Here is a 25,513-nt window from a genome sequence, read left to right on the forward strand (position 1 = left end):
TATATGGAATGTGTTTTAATGAACTAATTGAAATCATTTCTTCAACTATTTTATTACGAGATCAATGGAACTATCGATATGTATAGTCTAGAGTAATACTATATTTGGCATCTTGTTTTGGCTACTTCGAAGAAATTTGTTGCACAGACATTCGAAAACCACCACCCGTGAATTTCACTTCTCCACTGTCTCCTCGACCATTTTTCAGTTCCCGACTAGCTCCGTACATCAGTCTCATGCTCCTGTTTGCCTTTTTTTCTGCTAGATATTTTTTCTTCAAGTCCGCTAATTCTTCAGTTACTCTTTGTAAGTCCGATTTGTATTCGGTTGATTTTAGTTCTGTCATATTCAGTTCGGAAACCAAGCACTGAGAAAAAAAGTTAAAAATAATAATAATATAATAATAATAATAGATACATGAATAAATTCAAAAATATTTCACGGGACAAGCCCAGTACAGAACATAAATAATTAGATATTGTGACAATTAGAGAGAGATAACTAATATATATATATATATATATATATATATATATAATATAAATATACATTAGATATTTGGTTACACATGTTATATATGCTGTTTATTGACCTTCTCCATTCATATCCAAGGTGACATAAATAAACAAGATCAATGCCAATGCTGACTTTGCTGAATCGACATCTGTCAAAGACTCTTCATTTTCTTTGTTCTATTTTCAAACTATATTATCACCTATTTTACTATAAATACCGTCCTGCGTGACGAAATGAGTTAGGTATACTTACAGTATAATTGCATTCAAGTACACGTTCCTTACATTTGTATTATATTGTGAATTCTGAAAAACTCAAGGGAACATAGTATTGCTTCCCCCCTTCAAAATAAATAATTTTGAAAAATTTATATTTCCAAAGTGAGATATAACAAATTTGCGCAGTTCACGGTAGGATCCCTTATTCAGCTCTAGACGGAACAAAGAGCAGCCTAACCGATAATGGTGGATTCCAATCCTTCAAAGGTAGAACCAACAACCTCCGGCCACAGGACCACAGAAGATCGGTCTCTTCAATACTGGAAGAACACGCGTACGCTAATTTCTCCGGAGCAACGCTTGTGAAGTAGGATTGAAAACCGAATATTTATAAGTCAAATGACTTATAAGTCAAATACCTCTTCTACTGTTAAACATCATGGCTAACGCAAATCCTGCACCTGAACCCTACAAACCCAATAAAATTGTCTCAATCACACCTGAGTACGATGGAGATCAAATTTTCATTAACACATTTTTATATGCTTGTATACTGCTTACCGGTGTACAAGATCAATTTTTTCAAATACAAGTTTGAAGGAAAATCAGCTGAACTCATCAGTTTTCGAAACCTTTAAAAAAGGGTCGGTAGTAAATTACTGTTAATCCAATATTTTGGTGACACACGTGATTTAGCCTCTTTGATACAAGATCTTCAAAGAATTCATCAAATGCCCAATCCCCTTTCACCTTTATAAACAGACATCAAACCCACGATGCAATTCAAAAACACCTGTTTACTCCAGAAGAGAAGCAGACACAACAAAATTTAATACATACCATGACCCTAAATACTCTTTTAGCGGGGTTAGAACCTATCATAGGACAAATAGTGAGAGCTGGAAACCCAGCCTCCACGCTCGAAGCTATTCAAAAACAACAACAACAAAAATTATCATCCTGCACAAAAAACCACAACCCTTCATTCAACAAAAATTTTCCAATCTTTGTAAAAGACAAAGACACAGTCAAAATGAATGTAGAGCAAAACCACAAAACCCCCAAGCTACACAAAATTTCCAAATTTCCAAGATTATAAAATAAAATAAATAAAATATTTATTAATCCTTTCAACTATTGTTAACAATAGATAGGATAAGTCAAAAACAGTGTCATTAAGTTTTAATTGACAAACAGGACGAAACAAGCACAATGATGACTAACATAGACTATGTAAAATACACTTCGATATCATCTCAAAATTGAAAAGTATAATTCAAATTCCTCAACAGTATAGAAACATTCTCTGATAAGGAGTTCCCTAAGTCTATACTTAAAAACCGCCAGGAATCCCGCGTATTTTATTTCTTTCGGAAGACAGTTAAAAAAACGGCAGCCTGCATTGATGGGACATTTTTGGTAATAGGAGTGTTTGGGCTTGTTCAATTTGATATCATTTTTATTTCTGGTGTTGTAAGAATGTGAATCACTATTAATGGGAAATGAATGTTTGTTATTGAAAATATATGATAATAGTTTCATTAAATAAATTGATGTAACCGTGAGGATCCGTTCAGTTTTGAAAACCTGTCTGCATGATTGGCGACTACTAATGTTAAAGATAAGCCTTATAATTCTTTTCTGAGCAACAAAAATTCTTGTTATGTCTGATGCCTGACCTCATACTATAATATTGAAGGAAATTGCGGAATACACAAATGCATAGTAAACCTGTAATAATGAATCTGTGTTCAAAATATTTCTTAGTGTACATACATGTACATACATGTATGTACATCACTTGTGAAATGTACATGCATGTACATTTCACAAGTGATAAGATAAAATAGTACAATTTGCACATTAGCAATAAGATGAAAAGTTCAATAAGCATTATAAAATTATATAAAATTCAATTCAATTATATAAAATTCAATTATAAGGAATAAAATAGGGTTGCATATTGGAAGAACACTTGAGAAGAAAGCCAAAATATTCACGAGACAACTTGCAGGATGATATAGGTAAGTTTTGAACTTGGGCAATGAGATTTTGAAGAAATCTAATTGTTCATGAGCATTATCGAGTTTTCGAATACGAAATAGACAGCTATGGTTTCCATAATTTGACCGATGGAACGGGTCATAAAAAAATTGTTGATTTCTAGTGATGCGTGGAGATATTTGAAAATAAAAAAATGAGGATAGTTCAAATCACTATTTATGATTTTGTAGATGTAGAGTCGGACGGTAGCCGTCGATTCGACGTGGGTGCTTTGTTCACTCACTCAAATCGACCGCCGTTGGTCGCTGCTTTAAGCCCCAGGCTGAATGATCGAATTTCACGTGCTATCGTCCAAACCATGTTAGGAATCACACATTTATAAGCATACCGTTTGAGTGATACCAGTTTGCAATGTGGTCTAGATCAGCTTGAAGATTTAGTGCTTCGCTGGGACAAGTAGGTCTTCGAAAATATTTTGAGATCATTATCAAATGAGACGATTGCCTGCCATCATGTCATTTACGAAACTATTGAAAAGCAGATAGCCCAAGTGAGAACCTTGCGGAACACCGATGCCACCGCTATAATAATATTCGTTTGCATGAATGAATCAATAAAAACCTTGTGAAGTTGAACTAACTGAATAAGTAATTCAATGAAATACGTCATTTCAGAAACATAAAAAGTTCATTATACAACATATGAAGTATTTTTTTAATGGATCATTGATTTATTAAATTTTGAAAAAAATATCGATCAGTTGTTCTTAATCATTCCTTCACTTTATTTTTATCAGAATAGAAGGACTTGGTTGATCTGGAATTGCATAATGTTTATATTTTTAGTATTGTGTATATATGAAATTCCTGATAGGTAACTATTTTCATATTCAATTCATTCATTGAGGTCAAATTATTTTCCGATTGGAGTTCGAGTAAAAAAGATAAATATAAGGTTAATGTACGTAAAAATCAAGGTGTATTATGGAAAATGTTATTGCATAAACTCATGATACACTTTTACCTTCTGAACAATAGTTATAATCAACTTTTTTGTATGGAACGTCATAAATGACGTTCTGGGACACTATTGGTTATGTAAAAGTTGACGATTTTCTTACAATATTATAGTACGAGGACCTATCATTCTCAACTGCTGACTTGAGTTTGTTTCTTTACTCAGTTCTTCTCAGCTTCTTAGCGTTCATTTGAAAGAGAGTTATTTTCTATTACTACATCATTGGGATAATTCTTATCAAAAACAGATATTGTTAAAAAAAACTTCGAAAATACAAGTAATCAATAAATAATGCATTTTTATATTCTGGCTTGTTCAACTTGAAATTCAACATGGTTTCAACTGAACTGCATATTCTTGTCAAGAAACATAATCGTAAATATATTTCGTCTCGTTTTTACACGTGACTCACCCTGTATTTGATGGAATTATATTTTCAAAATTAGTTTCTGAACATTAATTTAAAGTTACATTGTAATTAACAAACGCATAAAAAACTAACATTTCATTGAAAGATCAAAATTATACGCTTGTTGAATTTACTCGTAAAATATACTTAATTTCATTGGTGTATTTATTGAGTTAAACTGCATGTGTTTTGATTATTTTCAGCTTAATAAATAGTAAATTGGAGTTCCATTTTGTCACGCTCTGAAGCAATGTTATCTTCTTCGGAATCAACAAAAGTTCCAAGTTATTTAATTAGTCTGTTTTACTCAGGTGAAACTTAAAATCAGCAGCCATCCAAAATAGAACAAATTTCATAAATAGTCGTTTTTAATATGTCTAACATAACAATAATGATCATTTGAAACAATATAAAGTGTAAAGGCATGTCTTACGAAATTTTCTATACTGTCTTTTTGGGTTTATATTTTTTTACAATCTGAAGAAATAAAAAGTAAATCTGCTGAAGTGTACTTAGTAAAGGGCAAACTGACGCGAAACGTCAACCACGTAAGAAAACTAAGTATCGATATTTAGTTTAGTTTTTTCAATTGATTTTTTCAATTAGTAGGCAAAATTCATCAATACTACAAGTTTAACTTCTCAGTAGTTTATATTACGCAGTAACTTTTCGGGGTAAACTTTACAGTTTGCCTTTTACTACACTTCAGTAGATTCTCTATTGATTTAGTTTCTTTTTTTTTCAGATTGTGGAAGGTTATGAACCCAAAAAACAATATAAAATATTGAGTCCTCCACAAAAAATGTATTTTAGAGAAAATAAGAAAATCCTTAGAAAAGTAATAACTACTAACCTTCAGTTTATTTCCCCGAAGTTTCAAAGCTCTCTGGGTTTTTGACAGTTCTTCGTGAATTCCAGGCCCGGGTTGTTTTGACAGCACTTTTCTGAGGTTGAGGTATAGTCTTTCCGCTTCCTTCAGCTGCCTTTCCCGCTCGACAGCCTCCGAACCCTGCTGCAATAACCGCCTGCGAGGTGTTGCAAATTCATATTTATTGTATTTGAGGCAGAGGTTACATAAGTTTGTGAATACGTGAATAGATTGCAATGATTGCATCGATACCAAGGCGTACCGAGGAATTTTTAGTGGTGGCAGTTCGATATTTATTCATGGAAAATTAGTAATAATCTGATTGTATGATTGCTGACCCCAAAAAACTTTATAAATGTAACGAAGAAGTTAGAACAGTGACTGATGTTTTATTCTAGGGGATTTGGTAGAGATTATTATTTGGTAAAATGGTTCCAGTGTGGTTGTTTGCTGTCTACTTATATATTCTCTAGAAACGAAATCTCTTGTTATTTTTTGCAGACAGTTTCAAATTCATAAAGTAGATATTCCATTACAAAGTCTTCACTCAACTTCATCATAAATGTAAAGTTCTAAATTTGTTTTTCATGATATTTGTTCAATATATACATATAGTATTTTTGAGTTGTGTTTTTCTATTCTAAAAGTGATACCTACTCAATTAAATGTGAAGTTCATAGAATCAATAATAAATTTCTGTAACCAGTTCATTGTCAATCAAGATATTGGGACTGGAAAAAACATGACAGTAGCCTCAAAGCCAAAAACTACAACACTGGAGAAACATGAAAAATACTAATTTAACCCTTCAATCTGTGGTCAAGTAAAAATACGCTGTCTGTTCAAAAAATAGGGTGAATTTTAATTTTTCTTAAAAAAATATTTATTTTGAATTTCATTAGTTCGGACTTCCATTGTCTGATATAAAACAACATGAATCCCTGAAAGAATTAAAAAAGTAGAATTAAAAATGAAGATCTGAAAATAACTATATTAGGCAAAAAAAACCTGAAATGAAATAATAGTGAAATGAAATACAAGTAAAAATAGAAAAATTGAACAAAAATAAAAATTTAAGATATTCCAAGCTAAGTTACTTCACGACGTTTCGATTGTTGGTATCCACTATCGTCTTCGCGGGTGATAACTGGACTAATTCCTCCAAGAGATGACTATTTACGGGTCATTCCAGTACTTTCACTTTCTCCGCTTTCCTTTTTCCGCTTCACTGATTTAGTGAGGAATGACCGTTTGGCGGGATTGGCCATTTTTCGCTTGATGATGGGTTTCCATATGTTGCGTATCTCAACGCTAGCTTGGCTGAATACGTTGTTGGACAACATGTATGCGGCTTCTTTGAATTTCCTCCTAAACCAATGTTCCTCTCTGTGTATGATCTCAGCTTGGGACCACTCGATGTTATGTTGATGTGTCTAAACATGCTCTGCTATTCCTGATTTGCTGGTTTTCCCTTGCTGTGCGTGTTTCTTGTGCTTGGCAATGCGAACATTCAATGGCTACTTAGTTTCACCGATATAGAATTTTTCGCATTCACAGGGTATCCGGTAAATGCAGTCCGCATTTGGTGGCCTGGTTTTCGTGAGGCTGCTACGAATAGTGTTTCCGGATCTAAAGCAGGTTCTGACGTTGTATTTGGAACCAATTCTTCTCATCCTTTCCGATAGACCTCTGATGTAGGGAAGTGCAAGCACTGGTTTTGACGGCTTCTCTTCCTTGCGAGGCTCCTGCTGTATTAGACGTATTAGTGAAGAGGACCGACACTAAGTGGGAAACATCTGTATACCAAAAACCCACTCACATGGGACAATATCTGAACCACGAATCCAACCACCATCAATCGACTAAAAGAGGAATCATCAAGACTTTATTAGATCGTGCTTTTGGGCTCTGTAATACGAAGGAAGGTCTCGAGAAGGAACTAGACATCATCAAAAATGATCTTCAACGGAATGGCTACTCCAAAGCGATGGTAGAACAGAGTTTGGCTAAAAGATAGCAGGAGCCTTGCAAGGAAGAGAAGCCGTCACAATCAGTGCTTGCACTTCCCTACATCAGAGGACTATCGGAAAGGATAAGAAGAATTGGTTCCAAGTACAACATCAGAACCTGCCTTAGATCCGGAACCACTATCCGTAGCAGCCACCAAATGCGGATGGTCTCTTAGTTTCACCGATATAGGATTTTCCGCACTCACAGGGTATCCGGTAAATACAATTTTTAAAATCGTAGTCCGCGTTTGGTGGCCTGGTTTTCGTTAGGGTGCTATGGATAATGTTCCCAGATCTGAAACAGGTTCCGATGTTATACTTGAACCCAATCCTTCTTATCCTTTCCGACAATCCTCTGATGTAAGGAAATACAAGTAGTGGTTGTGGCGGCTTCTCTTCCTTGTGGAGCTCTTGCTGTGTTCTAGCTGTGTTCTGTTCCAACATCACTTTGGAGTAACCATTTCGAGACCTTCCTTTGTATTTCAGAGCACGAAAGCACGGTCTAGTAGAGTCTTGATGATTCCTCTTTTAGTCGATTGATGGTGGTTGGATTCCTGATTCAGATACTGTCCTCTGTGAGTGGGTTTTCGATATACAGATGTTTCCTATTCAGTGTCGGTTCTCTTCACCAATACGTCTAAGAATGGCAATTCGTTGTGGACTTCCTTCTCCATTGTGAAATTGATGGAAGGACTTTTTTTTGATAATCGGCAGTTCAAACTGCCAAGAGTTTTGACTTCATTTCTACTAGCAGAATAAAAGGTGTGGGATATTTCATAAAGTTTCATAAAATAATGTGTTATTCTATGAGGATTATGAATATTGTGACGTGAATATAACCACTCGTTCACAAATATACCTGGCAGAGGCGCTACTGTTTCATAAATTCCAATCATTTCATTTCTCGAAAGTAGTTTTCCTTCCAGCCATCATCTGGGACAAAACGAATAATAAATATTGAGTGAAGTTGAAGACAAGGCTAGTTATAGGTTAAGAATATCGAATTTTTGAACCCGACTTACTCATGTCTATTTCTTTAAATCGATTTATTTCCGGAATCAGTTATGATCAAGAGTGGTTGGGTAATCACCAAGTCGTGGAAGGAGATATTATAATGTGGGTAGGTACATAAGCGATAAAATAAAAGGTAAGTATAAGGTTAATGTACGTAAAAATCAAGGTCGATTATGGAAAATGTTATTGCATAAACTCATATGATACACTTTTACCTTCTGAACAATAGTCATAATTAACTTTTTTGTATAGAACGTCATAAATGACGTTCTGTGACACTATTGGTTATGTAAAAGTTGACGATTTTCTTACAATAGTACAAGGACCTATCATTCTCAACTGCTGACTTGAGTTTGTTTCTTTTACTGTTCTTCTCAGTTTCTTAACATTCATTTGAAAGAGAATTATTTTCTTTCACTACACGTGTTAGGAATCACACGTTAAAAGGTAAGACCTCGTTACTTACATCAGCTTTACTTAGTGTAGTGTTTACTTATAACTTTAATAAATGAATGAACAGCGGAAATAGATTACTCTTTTTCAAAAATATATTTACTTCTGAAGTAGATAGTTGGAAAAGTGATTTTCCAGAAAAAAAAGTTATATGAAGAAATGTGAATTATGTCAATAACATAATTCACATTTCAAAACTCCTTTGACATCTGTCGTATAAGTTCAGAAATAAAAAAATCAGCATTCAGCAAAGGAATAACTGCATATATATTTGCATTTTGTTAATTTCTGAAGACGGAGGCATATTTTGGCCTCCGAAATGTTGAGATAAGTATTGTATTGTTTCTTAGCAATTTGTTTGATAGGCAAAATGATTGAATACGACAAGTTACTGATAAGTAAAACAAATTTCTTTGTGAAAATTACTTTGATTTTACGCAGTAACTTATCGGGGTAAACTGAAAAGTTTGCCCTTTCTACACCTACATAAAATTCTCCATTAAAATTCCCATATTTTTCAGATTGTGGAAGGTGAAAATACCCAAAAAGGTCGATAACAAACTGATTTTCCTCCTCAAAAATGTCTTTCGTTCAAGAAAATGAAATGTTCTGCAAGAAACATATTAGCGGAAGATGTTTTGCAAATTAGCACCCAGTATTCAAAGTAATTTCAAATTGAAATAGATTTTTTCGAAACACCTATACTTTTTTCATTGCAGATTTGGTTCAGCTATGAATATTTTACTTATACTCACTTTTGTAGAATTTGAATCTTTTGAAGTAGATCCAGAACTTCAGGATCAGAACCTTCTAATTTTCTCCAACGGTGAATATTCAAAGGATTTTGAACCTCTTGTTCTAGAGCTTTGCATTTCAGCCTACTCTTCGTCAAGTCGCGTTCTAAATGAAATATTTCTTGACGTAAATCCACCATGTTTGACATCGATCTTGAGATTAGGTTTTTTTCTTGTCTCAACCTTTTCACTTCCAATTTTAATAACCGGATATCGCCTAATCTCTGATCATAATGAGTTTCTCCTAAAAAAGCAAAAGAATTTAAGATAAGTTTTTATATAGCCAATTATAAGTTTTGTTTATTTGATTTCATGTTTTCTATAACCCAAAAAGATATGCAAAAATATGATAGAACTGACCGATACTTGATGAAAATCCATTATAACGTTTGTTTGAAAGTGGTTAACATTGTTTCACCGGTTTAGCGAGAGTTGACAGTTTTCCGCTTGATTGCAGGTTTCCATATGTTGCGTATCTCTCTCTACATTGGCTTAGCTGAATCTGTCGTCAGACAACATATAAGCAGCTTCTTTGAACGTTCTCCTAAACCAGTGTTCCTCCCTATGGATGATCTCAGCTTGGGACCACTTGATGTTATTTTGATGAGTCCAAATGCTCTGCTATTCCCGATTTGCTGTTTTTTTCTCGCTGTGTGTTTCTTTTGTGCTCGGCAATGCGGACTTTCAATTGCCTCTCAGTTTCACCGATATAGGATTTGCCACACTGGTTGTGGCGACTTATTTTCCTTGCGAGGTTTTTGTCTTCCAACCAAAGTCTGTTCCAGACCTGTTCTGTTCGAGTGAGAGTTATGTCTGAGGAACTATGTCTGCCAATGAGTAAGGTGACATATTTTTCTCTAATCGAATCACACCTGCAATATGGTATTGCATTTTGGGGTTATTGCAGCAAGCAATTGTTCGATTCTGTTTTCGTCCTACAGAAACGAGCAGTCAGATTCATGTTCAGAGCTAAATACACCGACCATTGTGAAACGTTATTTATAAAACACAGAATTTCGTCTTTAATTTCCATTTTCATACTTGAAACTCTATGTTTGGAGCATAAGCACAAGTCCAACGTCTCCGATACTGAGCGCACTCGAATTAACGAAAAAAACAATAATGTATGAGTGTAAAAAGATATATAACAATTTGACACCCTATTAGAGAGAAATCTCCATTCACCATATTTTTCGAAAAAAAGTCAAAAAAATACTTTTGCTCAAATCCTATTATACCCTACAGGAGATTTACGATGATGTATTGTGATAAATTTTTGCCTTATTACCTTATTGCCTTATTTTATGTACTATTTACAAATTTAAATATAAATAAATTCATTCTAGATTATAATGAGCTATGTAAATAATTTTCTTTACAATGATGCTCCCTTTTTGTGTTGTGAAAATTTTTGTATTTGTCGACCTGTGGTATATAGAATACTATTTGTCAAATTTAATTATGTACTGACTTCAGATTATAGAAAGCTTTGTCAATGTCAATAAGAATATCTTTTCTTGGACAATAAAGTATATTGATTGATTGAGATCTTCTTTCGTATTACAGATCTTGAGTTTTGATAATTCCTGTTTTGGTAGATTGATGGTGTTTGGATTCGTGATTCAAATACTGGCCCGTGTGAATGGGTTTTCGGTATACAGATGTTTCCCATTTAGTGTTGGTTCTCTTCACTAATAGGTCTATTCGTTGTTGACTTCCTTCTCCATTGTGAAGGTAATGGAAGGTTTTTTTCAGTGTTGATGTGCTTCAGAAATGTGTCTAGTTATGTATTCTTATGGTCCCAAGCTGAGCTCATCCATAGGGAGAAACACTGGTGTGAGAGGAAGTTCAAAGAAGCTGCATATATAATGTCCAACGACGCATTCAGTCGAACTAGCGTAAAGATATGCAACATATGGAAACCTGTTATTATGCGGAAAATGGTCAACTACCGCTAAATCGGTGAAGCGGGCTGAAGAAACAGGTAATAGGCGAGAGCGCTCGAATGACCTATAATCAACTCTCGGAGAAATAGTCCAGTCATCATTCGAAGACGATTGTGGATACTAGCAATCGAAATGAAGTAACTTGGTTTGAAATCTGTTTCAATAACTTTTTCGATTTTCAATTTTTTGCCTAGTTTCATTTTTTTAGTGTGTGGCCATTTTCATCTTTTATCTGGATTATTTTATTCGTTTTATTGTATTTTCATTTCACGTTTCAATGCTTAATATAATTCATATTTTCCCTTTTCAAATTTTATTTGTTCTTTCACAAATTTTGAATCATTTTAGACGATGGAAGTCCAAACTAGTGAAATTCACCATTATAACGTATTCAAAAAATACACTCCAATAAGAGATTTTCTCTTGAAGTTTACAAAACCGCGACACGTGTTTCTCTATACAACAGCATATCCGGGCATCACATAGATTCTATGGTATAGCGAAACACGTTTTGTGAACTTTTCATTGGAAATCACACATTGAATTCTGTTTTTTGAATAAGATTCACAAATTTCTCAAGACTATTGTTATAAAGTTACCTCGATTTTTTCATTTTATTGTATTATATTTTTATTTCACTTTCTTTTTTTTTGTAGGGGAAGGTGGGGGAATCACGGACGCGGGGTAATCGCGGACGTGTATGTTTCACTATGTTGAAAAAAATGAAAGATATTCCTAGTGATGCATCGTGAGTCCATCCCAGAAGTATTGCCGTACAATAAGTGGTGAAGTGACGACGCGCTCGTTTTACAAGGTAGGTATGTTTATTTAAAGATGTAGCAACAATTTCATATATATTTTTTACTAAAATTGAATAAGTGTATAATATTTTAGGTATTACAAAGAAATATCACGTCATTTTTTTCTTAATTATGTATCATTTAACAATGTTTTTAGGGAGTGACCGCGTGCACCACGCTATTCTAAATTTGTGTTGTGTTGGCTGATTGCGGATGATTTTAGCGGGTAATCCCGGCCATCCGCAATTAACCCTACACACCGTATAGTTCATATAGTTTATTTTATATCATTTTTTTATTATATATCGTTGTTTTCTGCCCTGTATCTATATGGAATTGTAAATGATGTATTTTAAAATATACTTATACTTAACTGACTATATGTCACGAAATTACCAAAGAAAGACTGAGACCAAATACAAATTAGAAGACAGAAAAGGCTATTCTGGATATTAAAAGTAAAACACTTTCATTTGGAAAAGCAGCTGCTATTTATTCTATACTGAAAAGTAGTATACACGACTATCTCAAGAAAGAAGTTATAAAGGAGCCAAAAACTGGCAGAAAGGCTATATTTTCTGAAGAACAAGAAAGAGAGTTGGAGGACAATATCATGAAATGCAGTCAATTATTTTATGGTTTGACTATAGAAATGGTACCAAAAATAGCATTCAAATTTACCGAAGTAAATAATTCAAAGCACAATTTTGACAAATGGCAGGAAAAAACTCGTTCTATGGATTTAAGATAGCAGCCGTAAGTGATTCAGGTTGAGTCAACGAGAACTTATTTGTAGATTGGTTACACCACTTCATATCTTTTGCTAATCCATGGATGGAAAGAAAAACGAGTATTATTGCCTAATTTGTAATGGAAATTATGAAGATCCACCTAATGAAGGCTGGATAAAAAGCTACAAATGTAATTTATGGGCCCACGAAAACTGTACGAGTGGTGAAAGTACATCACGAGGCTTTATTTGTGATTTCTGTTCTGTTTAGACTATTTTCGTAATTACCCCACAGACCCACGTCTTGTTGGGTAATCCCGGACTCCAATGTTTTGTTTTTGAATTAGTATTTTATTTTATATGGAACATTTATCTACGTTGATTATGAGAAGATAAGATTGATTAAGTTATAGTTAACTTTTAGTAATAAATAGCATTCATAACCTTAACTGGTTTCGTTTAATTTCAGTTCTTCCTTAGGTGTTCGCAATTACCCCACTCTCTCCTATGTGATTGATATTTCACTTACTGCTTAACCATTATCAATTCATTTTCGTTTCAGATCGTTAGAGTTACAATTTTTGCTATTTTTTGATTACATTCGTTTTTACCTAACTCTGCCAAAATTTCAACATTGAATTCAATTTTATTTAATTTATTCTTCCATAGATTTCGAACCTGTTGACACCCTTTCAAACAATGGAAGTCAGTGCTTGTTATATTTAGTGTCTATACATTTTGTAATTTGAATTACAAGCCATAAATTTCTCACAAAGGACTTACCTCTTGCTAAAGTTGCTTGCAGAATTTTTATTTTTTCATTCAGCAAAACAATTTCGTCGTTTCTTCTCACTAACTGTGACCCAAGTACATCTCGCTCATTCATCAATTGATCAAGATTTTTAGCCTGCTCTCTAATTGTTCTAATATTATTCTGAAAAAAAGTTGAGTTACTTCAGGAAACATATCGTCGTTCGCTGTTTTCTTAACCATTATTGATGTGTGTAACCGTTTTTCTTCTTCCCTCAGCTCCTTAATCTCGACTTTCAACGTTCGTATATTGTCCAACCCTGTCATAACTTCTATTCTGAAAAAAATGAAAAAAATATTTTCGCTGAGTAGTAAATATCATTTGAGAATACTTTAAATTTTCTTTTTCCTTGGTGATCTTTCTCATTATATTCTCGTCTTTAATGAGGAGCTTTTCTTTCATTGAAATGTCCTCTTTCAGCTGTTCGATTTGATGAAAGACTGTTTTTAATTTCTTTCTCAACTCCCAGCATTCTGCACTAGATTCTTGAAGGGATTTTTGCAAGGCATTTCGATCAGCCCTCATAGCTTCGTATAAATTTTGATGTTGCCTGATTTGGTTTTCTTGTTCAGCTGCAGTTTTTTTCAAATCAAAAATATGAGCCTAAAAATAAAATGAAATAATTTCAGTTTCTCTAAAGCAAAGTAACATGATTTAATCACCTTCTTCAGTCTTATATCTTCCATATTTTCTTCGATAGTTTTCGTCAAGTCCAGCTGCTCTTCTGCTAATCTATCCCTTTCTCTTTCAAGTTGATTTATCGTTTTCTTCTGTTTCCCGCTTTCAATGAAAAAACTATCGAGTTCTAGTTCCAATTTCTTTTTGGTCTGTTCATGTATATGTATGAGTTTCGTCTGATCTTTTTGAACAGCTTGCTGGCGTTGCAATGTCTTATTGAGGACGTCTTTTTCCTTGATGAGTACATCAATATTTCTTTTATCTTCGTCGATATATTTTTTGAAATCGTCGATTTCTTTTTCAAATAATGCTATTCTTTGGCGAAGATTGTTGCGGTCTGATATAATATCATCTTTTTCCACGGTCATTGCAAGGACTTTTTTCTCGAGACCTTCTCTAATTTTCACAAGTTTAACAATCTCGTTCTTCAAACGCTGAGTTTCTTCGTGGTAAGACTAAAAGATAGAATATTTTGAATAGAACTGAAAACATAATGAGAATAATGTAAATAGTTATATTTTACCAGAGGAGAAAATCTGAAACGCCAGGAGTTAGGGTAGAAAGGGGTAATGGGGATCACTTAAGCAATAATTGAAATAAAAAAATGAAATTGAACTAAATTTTTATTGCAATCGCGCTTCATAACAAAATCTACTCAATTAGCTATCATTTGAGATCAGTAATCATCAGTTTGATAATCATCTTTGGGAAATATAAAATAAAAAAAACTATTTTGATTCCCATTGCACTGAGGTGGGGTTAATTGTGGTCACCTTGTGGGTAATGAGGATCATTCAAAAATCTAGCACAAATCGCATACATAACTCTTGGCAGATTCCCACCCTATACAATCTGCGTGAGCCCATAAATCTCCTGAAAAAACACTTACTCCGCAAAAACTGCTATAGAAGATTTTTTTGATTAGGAAACTTGAATTTTAAATGGAATATGTAGGCAATATGCTTTTCATGTATATGCGAATTAATGTGTATTTATGTATGTAAACATGTATGTGTATTTATATTTATATTTATGTGAATATTTATAACAATTTTTTCAATCTGTATTGTATTATGTTGTTATATTACCTTTTGACATTTTTCACAATTTTTCTGTATTTTCTCACAAGTTAATTGCTGAAATAAAGAAAAGGAAAAAACCACATGAGGTACACCTGTACCAAACATCATCATTTCGGCCGAGTTCGTACAGATTAAGCACGTAATCCCTGCGTCGTCAGCATCATCTAGCTCATCGTCTTGGCATAAATTATCAGTAGCCGTAGCCACATCTTAAAACAGATGTATCATTTGATTCCTGGAGAACCTTCTTCTTTACAATTTCGGTTCGGTTTTTCTTTTCCCTTATTCTTGACTGGGCAGACGGTTTTACTTTTTTAGTTCTCTTTTTCTATCAAGTTTTCTTTTTCTGTCAAGTTTTCTTTCATTGGCGTGGATTATGAAATTTTGGCATGCTGCTTTTGGCGACTTTATCTAGGATTGGGGGTATTGTTTTCTTTGACAACTTAATTAATTTCGACACAATATCAAGCCTAGAGACTGCTGGAGCAACTTGTTTTGATGTGCCAGGGACTGGTGAAAATACTGGACCAGGTGCTAGTGAAACACTTTCCACTGATGAAATGGTAATTTACGTAATGGGGCGTGTTGCGTACAATATTTCTTTGGCAACCGTGTAGAATAACAAATCAATGAAACACAGTTCTGTATTATTTCTTTCTAGAAAAATTTTTCGAACATTTTAATTCTTCTTCGATTGACGACTTGTTTATTTTGTGGAACACATTTTAATTCTTATTTGTATTAAATAATGACTCTCGAAGAATAGGATATAATACTAACAGAAATATTCTATTTTTTATTTATATTAATATTTATATGAAAATTCCAACAAATGCTGATATTGAAGGGATTTAATTTGTTCGCTGCTACTTTCCATAGTTTACTGCGATAATTGCGATAAATACAATTTCTTTGTAATTAGAAAAAAATGTATTGTCTCAAAGAGCATATGGTGATTAATAAAAGGTACCTTCAATCATCAGGTTTTTTTCAAATTACTACTCAATATTCGGGGTGTCACTGAAAATATTATATTAATATTTGGAATCATTAGCAAAAACGTTCGGTCATTAATATTAGGTATTGTTCAATACTCAACGTTTCGCCCATAACTACGATGTGCATCTTCAGCGGTGGCACCTAACCGCCGCTGAATATGCCCATCATGGTTGAACGAATTTCCATTAGTTCCAGATTCGTCAGAAAACTTCAGATATTGTTTATATATGGTGTCAACCTTTTGCTAGTATTTTTGCTAGTTTATATGGTGCCAACCTTTTGCTAGTATTTGAAAAAAAGCATTTTTTCTTCTCAATCTTTATTCCAAAGATGTGGAAACGGAAGAAAGGAAGAAAGTCATCAAGTTCAAATTGAACTCTTCACAATGATATGTAGATTATGCATCCGATACAACCTAGAAGAGAAAGTTCCCTTAGAACAATTAATTTCATATGAACATTGAATTGCACAAAAATTACTTTTCCCCATTCAGTTTGTATTCCAAACATTCGTTATGGTATTAAAACAGATGTCATTCACAGAAACGCTACACAACATAATATGTGAAATATTATCGACATAGAATTTTCCCTATATGGAAATCTACTATCCTTAAGGTGTATTTCTCGACGTTTCGAGTTGAAAATACTTATTTTCGATACCTCATCAGCACCTTTTTGAACTTTCAACGACGAAAACACACAAAATTAGGACTTTATGTCACCAGAAGGGACAAACCTTCTGATGTTACGATGCGATGATAGTACGTAAAAACATTCATACGGTTATTTGATTTAATCGCAACCATAGAAATTACGTTTGAATCAAAAGAGGGATATTTTCAAGGACTGATCAATTTTTGCGAAAAAAAGATTTTTGGCTTTCTACTTCTCAATTTTAATACGAGAAATATGGGAATCTTCCAAAGAAGAGAAGAAAGTAATTAAGTTCAGAATAAACTCTTCACGAAGGCGTGTAGATGTAAATTGAATACCTATTTTTTATAAAGATGAAGAATTTGATCTTCGACGTATAGATGTAGATTCCATATTTTTTATGAAGATGGAGATTTTGATCTTCGAAAAGTTTTCAATGCGGTTAATCACAGAATTTTCGTGCGCGAAATATAGTGGAAATTCTGCATAGGTTTCCATAAAATGAAAAAATTAAAATTTCAAGAACTCTCTATTGAAATCACTTTTACCTCACCAGAACAAAATTGCTGTCTCTCGACGCACGTTTCGCCAACCAAGTTAACACCATCAGGAGATGAATAAGTCTAGGTGATGCTAACTTAGTCAGTGAAACACGAGTAGATAAATAGCAATTTTGTTCTAGTGAGGAAAAAGTGTTCTCAATAGATTCATTTCACACCAAAAGTTCCAATTTTCACGTATCAAGCTCAAGTACTCCTTAGTAAGTGTATACAGTGTAGTCATACTTTTTAGCTTTCGAAAGGGGCTTCAAAATCGAAGCTGAAACGTCAAACAACCGAAAACTATAGACGTGGTTCAACTTGGACTCTCAAATCTCAGATGAATTCCTGTTTCATCGTTAGAACTATCGGCTTCAATAACCTAGACTTCTGTTCCAAATTTCAAATTTCCCACAAAGAAGTAAATGGCGCCGTATAGGTACAATGATTTCGTTGTCACCCGGTATAGTTAGTTTGCCACTCCATTAATAGGTCGGTCATCTCAAGAAGTTGAACTATCGTCGTGAAGTAATAGTTTTTCCATCCTGCTGATGTATTTAGCAAATGAAAGTAGGAAACTTCAAAATGAACTTACAAACATGCTGTTTAATACGTACTTTGATATCTAACATTTTTTCTTGTAGCTGTTTTTTGGTTTTCTCGGTTTCGAAAAGGGAATTGTTATAGTCATCCTGTAGTTTTGATAGTTTATTTACAGTCACTTCTAGATCTTTCGACACTTTATCGTGAGCTGATTTCACCTCTCTGATATCTTGCTCTAACCGTTGTACCAATTTCATATTTTCAGTTATAATTGAATTCAAGTCTACGGATTGTGCTTCTTTCTCTTCAAGTTTGAATTTCAACTCTATTATATCATTTTCAGCCTTTTCTCTGGCTCTTTTATGACGATTGATTTCACCAGTTTGGTCCTAAGAAATATAGGTTAGAAAATAAGCAGAATAACTATTCTAGTACAGTGATTTACCTCTATCTGACCAGATATTTCGTTAATTCGCATATCAGCTTCAGAGTTTTTCCTTTCTAGTTCTTCTTGATAGCCCAGAGCATTTTGTAACTTCGTATTCAGCTGCGTGACCTCGTTTATAAGGCGATCCCTTTCTCTTTCTAATCCATCTTTGTGTTTACTCAGTTCACCCACTCTGGAAAAGAAGCAGAACATAATTGAGGGTCGTGGTGAGTAGAGATCTAATATATGCCATTTTTACCGACTTCTCCAAAGCATTGTTTGATAATATCAAAAATAGTTTCAATAATTGTCAATTCCTAATGCGCATTTTATTGCGAGATTTCAACTGAACAGTTTACAAAACCGCAACACGTGTTTCACTATAAAATAGCGGTTTTGTAAACTGTTCAGCGAAAATCTAACAAAAAATGTTACTTGAATATATTATTGACTTTCAAGTATCGGCTAACTTTATCACATAAGTTTCTAATGTTTGCCGTTGATGTAAAGCTGTCCTATGACGATCAGAAACTCGTTTAACAAGATTTTGGCTTTCACTTTGAAAAGTTAAAAGGAACTTTGATATAGCATATAGTGTGAATAATTAACCGTTGAAACACAAGCCTTCTGTGAAAGATCTGGGAGTACCTTTGGATGAACAAATCTTATTAAAAATATCATTATTGAATCCTTAAAAGTATTATGTATGTTTATTCGCAATTGTTGAGATTTCTTGGTGGAAGCATTTTAGTCTAAGATCCCAGTATAAAACGACCTTCACCGAGCTAGTAAATGGATGAAAAGTATTTTATATGAAATGAAATATGTCAATGAATATATTGTAAATGGGCTGACTGAAAAATTTCGGTCCAGAATATGATTAGTCAACAATTTTTTTTTAACATTTCACTGATTTGGTGAACAGGCAAACTCCATATAACAATGGAAAGTATGAAGCTTATAGAATATGCATATGTCAAGTTCACTAATTTTGCACCGTCACAATTTTCAGGTAGACAGGTATAAATAGGTAAATCGATGCTAGTAACGTGCACTGGTCTGGTTAATGAATTGAAGTTTTGTTAAAATAAAGATTATTTCATTACAAACACGGTGGAATGGGGTTGTATGCGAAAAATCAGTCCTGAATTCCGGTTGTCGAGTTTTTGAAAGTGAAATATTGCTGCGAGGGAATACGTGCTCCCAGCCACCGTATAGAAGTAAACTTTTTACGAATGGAAAAAACGTGCTACTATTTTTTGTTGTTGAAAACTGGCCAAGAAGTGTTTTTTGTGTTATTCGGATGATGTAATTGATTTGAATGATGAAACTTTTAAATAATGTTCATTAATAATTGAATGGAACTGGCCGATACTTGATGATGATGAAAATCCATATTAAAAAACTAATTAATGTGTGATTTTCACTATAGAGGGTTTATGCTTGAGAAAGCTATTCGAAACACGTGTCGCGGTTTTTGTGAAATCCTTTATAGTGAAAATCATATAATAAATAAAATATATATATATATATATATATATATATATATATATATAATTGATAGTGTAACGACCGTATGTATATATAGAATAGTAGTTTTTCGGGGATTGGGTCTGATTAGAATAAATATTTACTCTTTTTAGCTACCCGAGCTTTCGCTAATGTTTATTAGCTTTATCGGGGGCTGTAATATAAAAAGAACATAATAAATATATATACATATATATATACATATATATATATATATATATATATATATATATATATATATATATATATAAAACATAATAACGAATAAAACAGAATACCTGTGCTATGTGAGAATATTCAATTTGGCAATTTGGAAATTTCAATTTCAACATCAAAATGACAACTTTTTGACATTGAATAATGTGAAATACTTTTTCAATTTTTTTATTATCGTTTATCATGGTGATTTATACTGTGTTAATATTACAGGATGTATTCAGATTTATATTTTTTGTTGGTAAAAATGAATAAATTTTGCTGAGGTTGTCGATGTCTGTCTTTTTGTTGATATTGTTTTCTTTAATTTTGATTTCAGCCATTTCCAGAAATTGCCTTTTATTTGAATCTGGTTCGAAATGGAGAATTTTGGTGTTAGTATAATTGGCTGAATGATCATTATCTAGAACGTGTTGTGTGAGTGCACAAGAATTTCGTTTTAAATTTTTACAATTAAGTACTTTTATGAAGAGCTATGCGGGTGAAGATTTGGTAGAGAATATCATGAGGCATTGCAGAGAAATAACTCCCGAGATTCTCAACCACGTGAGAGCGGCAATGGAAGCTCGTTTGTACCATTGTATGGAAGATGGTGGAAACGTTTTTGAACATTTACTATAGAATTTTTTTTCTTCTCATTGTCCAGCCATCAGATTTTCATTCAAGAATTTAAAAAATCTCTTTTTCCGATTTACTGCTTCCATATTTGTCTCTAGAACGAATATTTCAAAATGTGGCCTCCTGTATAATTGATGACCTGTTTTTTTTTAATTTTTCTTGCAAAACATTGTTTCAAAAGTTAGTCAGGGGGGCTCGTTTTCAACTCAAATAATTCGTAGCTTCCGAACCATAAGCTTCAGACCATATATGTTTTATACTTTGTTGAAATCTGCCCATCATGGAGCATCTAATAATGCGAAACACTATACGGTGATCCATTTAAAAAAATTGGTAACATGCTCTGGTGGTGCGATAGGGGAAGTAACATCATATATGAATATGTCAAAATGTGTTCCCTGTATACTATGGTTAATGTGTTTTTTTATTTTTCCTGAAAATCATTGTACCATAAGTTATTAAGGGTGGCTCGGTTTGAATGGAATGCACTGTATCTGTTTCTGTTGTTGTTTCAATTTGATTAGGACAGTGACAGTCATTGAAATTGTGAGAGTGGTACATAACTCGTATGACTCAAGAATATTTACACGAAAAATCGTAGCAAAAAAAATTACGATTTGACTTTTGCATTGCTTGTCATTTCTTTCAATGGTACTGATTCTAGTTGTTTTGTTAGGTAACTCTGTTCACAAAACATTTGGAAGAAGAGAATTACTTAGTTTGCAATTAAAATGCTGTGAACGTTCAACATTGAATGCGAGTTTCATACGTGTCCAAAATAACGGGCTAGCATGTGAAAATCGGATAACGTAAGTACTACACGGTTGTTGGAATACGGAAAAAGTTTCCTATTTTAAAGCTTATTCAAATGACTTTTAAAATTGAGCTAATCCCGATTTGTGTGATATACTAGTGAAGCAAAAAAGGCTAACTTATACCGGCTAATTCTATTTGCCGAAACATTAGAAAAATTACAACTGGTGATGAGTTTTTAGGAGATCTAACGTCGAATTGAAAATCTGTAAACGTCATCTAGTACAGTTCAATGAGCACTGATTTTTTGTTTGTCAATATCCTCATTAACGACGCCAAAAAAACTTTGAAAAGAAATTAGCTAATATAGTTATCGCGAATATCTCCGAAAATAATGGGAATTTCCTAAATTTTCAAACGTCATTCAAATAAGCTCTAAAATGTTTGTTTGAAGATACCTAGGTGACAATGTTTCATGGTGCATTTCATTAGTTTGTACTTCCATTGTCTAATATGATATAAAATGATTTGACATCCCTAAAATAATAATTTTTTTAGCCAATCTTTTTAACTCAATTGATTCTTTCAGGGATTTCAAATCGTTTTATATCATATTAGACAATGGAAGTACTAACTAATGAAATGCAAGCTCCAAAATGGACAACTTTTTTCTAATTCAACGAATATTTATCTCTCACGGTTTCTACTTGCTGATCCACCTTTGGACAGTGTCGGGGAATCACATGTGACATTTTCCTCGCAGTTGATTCCTTAATAACTGCTCAAATTGATACTGCCCGGTATTTGCTGGAACGACTCAATATCTAACGTCATTGTCGTTATAAGAAATTATTATGTTTGGTCTTTGTTTGATTGAAACTCAGTAAAATTCAAAAGACATATAGATGAAAATAAGTAAACCACTTACTCATCGGTATCTTGATTCATTTTATTCTTGAATTCAATTTCAGCATTCAAATTTTCCACTTGTTTTCTCAAATTGTCGATTATTTCTTGTGCTAGTTGTTCTCTAGCGTGAGCGCTATCTGCTAATTTCCATGCCTCATTAATTTGGATTTTCAATTCTTTGATGGTTTTTGCATCTTCTTCGACAATTTTTGACATTATCGACACTTTGTTGTTTTTATTTTCAATTTCTGAAGCTAGGTTTTCAGTTTTCTGTTCCAAATCTTGTTTTTTTGTGTACGTTTGGTAGAAATTTTCGAATAAATTGTTGTAGTCATCGGCAAATTGGGCAGCCTCAGGATTCTGTTCCATTTCTGCCAGAGTCTGAAACAATTTACTGAACCTGATGATTCCAAAAACGAAAAGTTTTCCAATATATGAAACTCTTTATCGCCGAGAGGTTGCTACCATCACAGAGATTTTGTGATACCCATAGTTTGATAGACATTTCACTTGTCTGTGCAACACTGGTTCATTTTTGGATATCGTATCGGATGCTAACCATTCGCTTATTAATTTCTTACTATATGAAATGATTCTGGGGTAAATTTGTTAGAATCACTTCTCATTTCATCCGTGAGCTCTACAATAGACTGTGGTTGTATAAATTATACTTCGAAAGTCCCCACAAGAAATCTGAGACACCTAAAGTGTATGATACACAATACCGCAGTTCATTTCAGAAGAGAGAAAAAGATTACTTGCAACAATATTTTTCCAGGAATAGTTCATAATGTAAGAAATGAATTTGTAAACAGACTTCATTATTGTCAAGAAGTGAGTGGTTTTGATCATTTATTGGCATAAATTGGAGTGAGTTTTGATTTATTTTTTCTTGAAATTATAATATTCGAGGCATCATAAGACCTTTATTTATATTTTAAAAAAAATGGTAGCACCCTCTCGGCCACGAGTAACGTAACACCATTGTATTTCTTTTTGAAAGTTATTAGAAGTTATGCCTTTTTGAGTAAATTTTGTCCGATCTTGATATTTTTTCCCATTCAATAGTAAAAAGGGGATGCTTACATCCGCACTGTATACAGTGCGGATGTAAGCACTGCAAAACAAAACCAAACAGGGTCATATTATTAGAAACTGCGTCAACATTTTAGGCAAGCGCAGAATCCTTCATTCGATTTTTTACGAAAGACTACTATTCCAGTGTCTCTGACTCCACTAATGGCTCTAACCCTTATAATTTTCTTTAGTGTCGTTAACTGCGCTACTGGCACCAACTTGAAGTCTTGTGGGATGTCGTTCAAAAACCCTTGTGTTCCATAAACTTAACGCCTTAATCTTCTCTCACAAAGAAATCATGGGACGACCATTCAGTGCTACCTTTTCTTCCACTTCTGTTGTGATTAAGGTCATTTTATGTTTCAAAACGATGATGTTCTGCATTCTGTTTTGATTATTCGTCATTATTTAGATTTTCATCAACATGTTCCACATTGGATTTGAGGCAGAGGCCTCTAGGAGATCCAGATTTGTCGCTCCAAAAGGCCAATATGATATATATTCATTTTGAATAATGAGAAATAAAAATTCCTATGATTTTTTACCACTTGTATTTGTAACTAACGTTACTGCAGTTTCGTCCTATAAGGACATTTTCAAACTAATTATTGTATTAGTTTCATGATCTCTTACCATGTAGTAACCGCTACATATATCAATTTACATATTTATTTGATCATCAATCAGTATCAATAACTATATTAAATATTGTTTGAAAATAATTTGCTAGTATATACTTATTTGATTATGAACTATTAGGAAGGTAGGTACTCTAAGGATTAAGCATCAATGGGAAAACCGACCAAAAATATTGTGTATACTGAGTTTCAATAATGTTTCTATTTAAATAGGTGAATGTACGTACCTTATTGAATTTTCTTTCAATAATAGGAAAAAAGTGATCAGGATTCTCAGGATCGAGAGTTTCTTCTTTTCCCTCATCTCCCTCTTCATTTCCTTCCCTGAAATCACTTTCATCCATTTTTATAATTTAGAAGAGCAAACCAATCTTTGTTGTGAAAATAAATAATTGCTAATATGTCAATTCTCTTCAAAGTGGATTGACATAAACGACCATTTATTTCCATGGAATCCATTTCAAATATATACACATTCTCTTATAATGTATATGTGGGTACGACAGACAACGTATTATTGATCAAACTTGATATATTCAAAGTGCACAAATATTTATATAGAGGTTCTTACGTTCGTAACAGAGTAAGTTTGAGAACCGGTTCTTTTCTCTAAAGCAATTAGAATTGGTTGTGAAATAATATTTATATTTAAAACGGAAAATATTTTAGCTGATATCAACAAGAATTCTTGGCAGAAATAGGGATACAGCGTTCTTTGAACATGAATATCACATTAAAATATCTGATAGGGAACGTTTGATAAAATCAATTAGGTACAGGAAAAAACATAAAAATTAAAAACAAAATTTTCGTAACCCCAAGCTCTCTTTTGGGTCCTGTTATATACTGTTTAGTTGGGTTAGGTTAGGTTCAAAGTGAGTGGGTCTATTCGACCCTCCACCGCAACCCGCAAGGGTTTATTGTGGCTCAAACCTATTCAAACTCGACCAAATAAAACCAGCTACTAAACGAAAAGGATTAGTTTGTATTGTGAGTGGTCTTTCAGGTCTAAGAGTACAGCTCTGCCGAAGCTTCGAAGGGTGAATAAACGCCTTGGAATAAGCCAATCCTGAAAGATTCTGCCAGAAGTCCATAAATCTTCTTGCCATCCAGGTGTTCAATCTTTGTTTGGAAAAACATAAAGCAATGCCAATAACAGGTTCTGGTCCGATGAAGCTGCTTGCAACACCCTCCTTTGTATTAGAGTCAGCAGCCTCATTGCCTTCCAGATCAGTATGGCCAGGAATGCAGACCAGAGA

General features: G+C 33.4%; 1 protein-coding gene across 1 annotated transcript; it reads right to left on the reverse strand.

Annotated features, from left to right (window-relative positions):
* On the reverse strand, nt 1-24,679 carry LOC111504077 (cilia- and flagella-associated protein 58). The gene is made up of 11 exons (XM_023158565.2): nt 24,482-24,679; nt 22,559-22,920; nt 18,532-18,706; nt 18,161-18,475; nt 14,252-14,722; nt 13,921-14,192; nt 13,769-13,865; nt 13,562-13,712; nt 9,264-9,546; nt 5,018-5,189; nt 1-367 (listed from the first exon to the last, which is right to left on the reverse strand). The coding sequence occupies exons 1-11, from the start codon at nt 24,596-24,598 to the stop codon at nt 122-124; spliced, it is 2,661 nt and encodes an 886-aa protein (XP_023014333.2). The 5' UTR covers nt 24,599-24,679; the 3' UTR covers nt 1-121.
* Nucleotides 24,680-25,513: the final 834 nt, after the last annotated feature.

Source organism: Leptinotarsa decemlineata, unplaced genomic scaffold (assembly GCF_025532065.1).
Source record: "Leptinotarsa decemlineata unplaced genomic scaffold, Ldec_3_MD MMD2_tig00000218_RagTag_RagTag, whole genome shotgun sequence".
Taxonomy (NCBI): Eukaryota; Metazoa; Arthropoda; class Insecta; order Coleoptera; family Chrysomelidae; genus Leptinotarsa; species Leptinotarsa decemlineata.

What these genes read in the sequence shown, in the direction of transcription:
- LOC111504077 (XM_023158565.2), bottom strand. Translation starts at nt 24,598, where the DNA reads ATGGATGAAAGTGATTTCAGGGAAGGAAATGAAGAGGGAGATGAGGGA. An exon ending in AAGGAAAAAGAAAATTTAAA is followed by an intron (nt 13,866 to 13,920) that starts GTATTCTCAAAT and finishes CATTTTTTTCAG; the next exon opens with AATAGAAGTTATGACAGGGT. An exon ending in GGTTACACACATCAATAATG is followed by an intron (nt 13,713 to 13,768) that starts GTTAAGAAAACA and finishes ACTTTTTTTCAG; the next exon opens with AATAATATTAGAACAATTAG.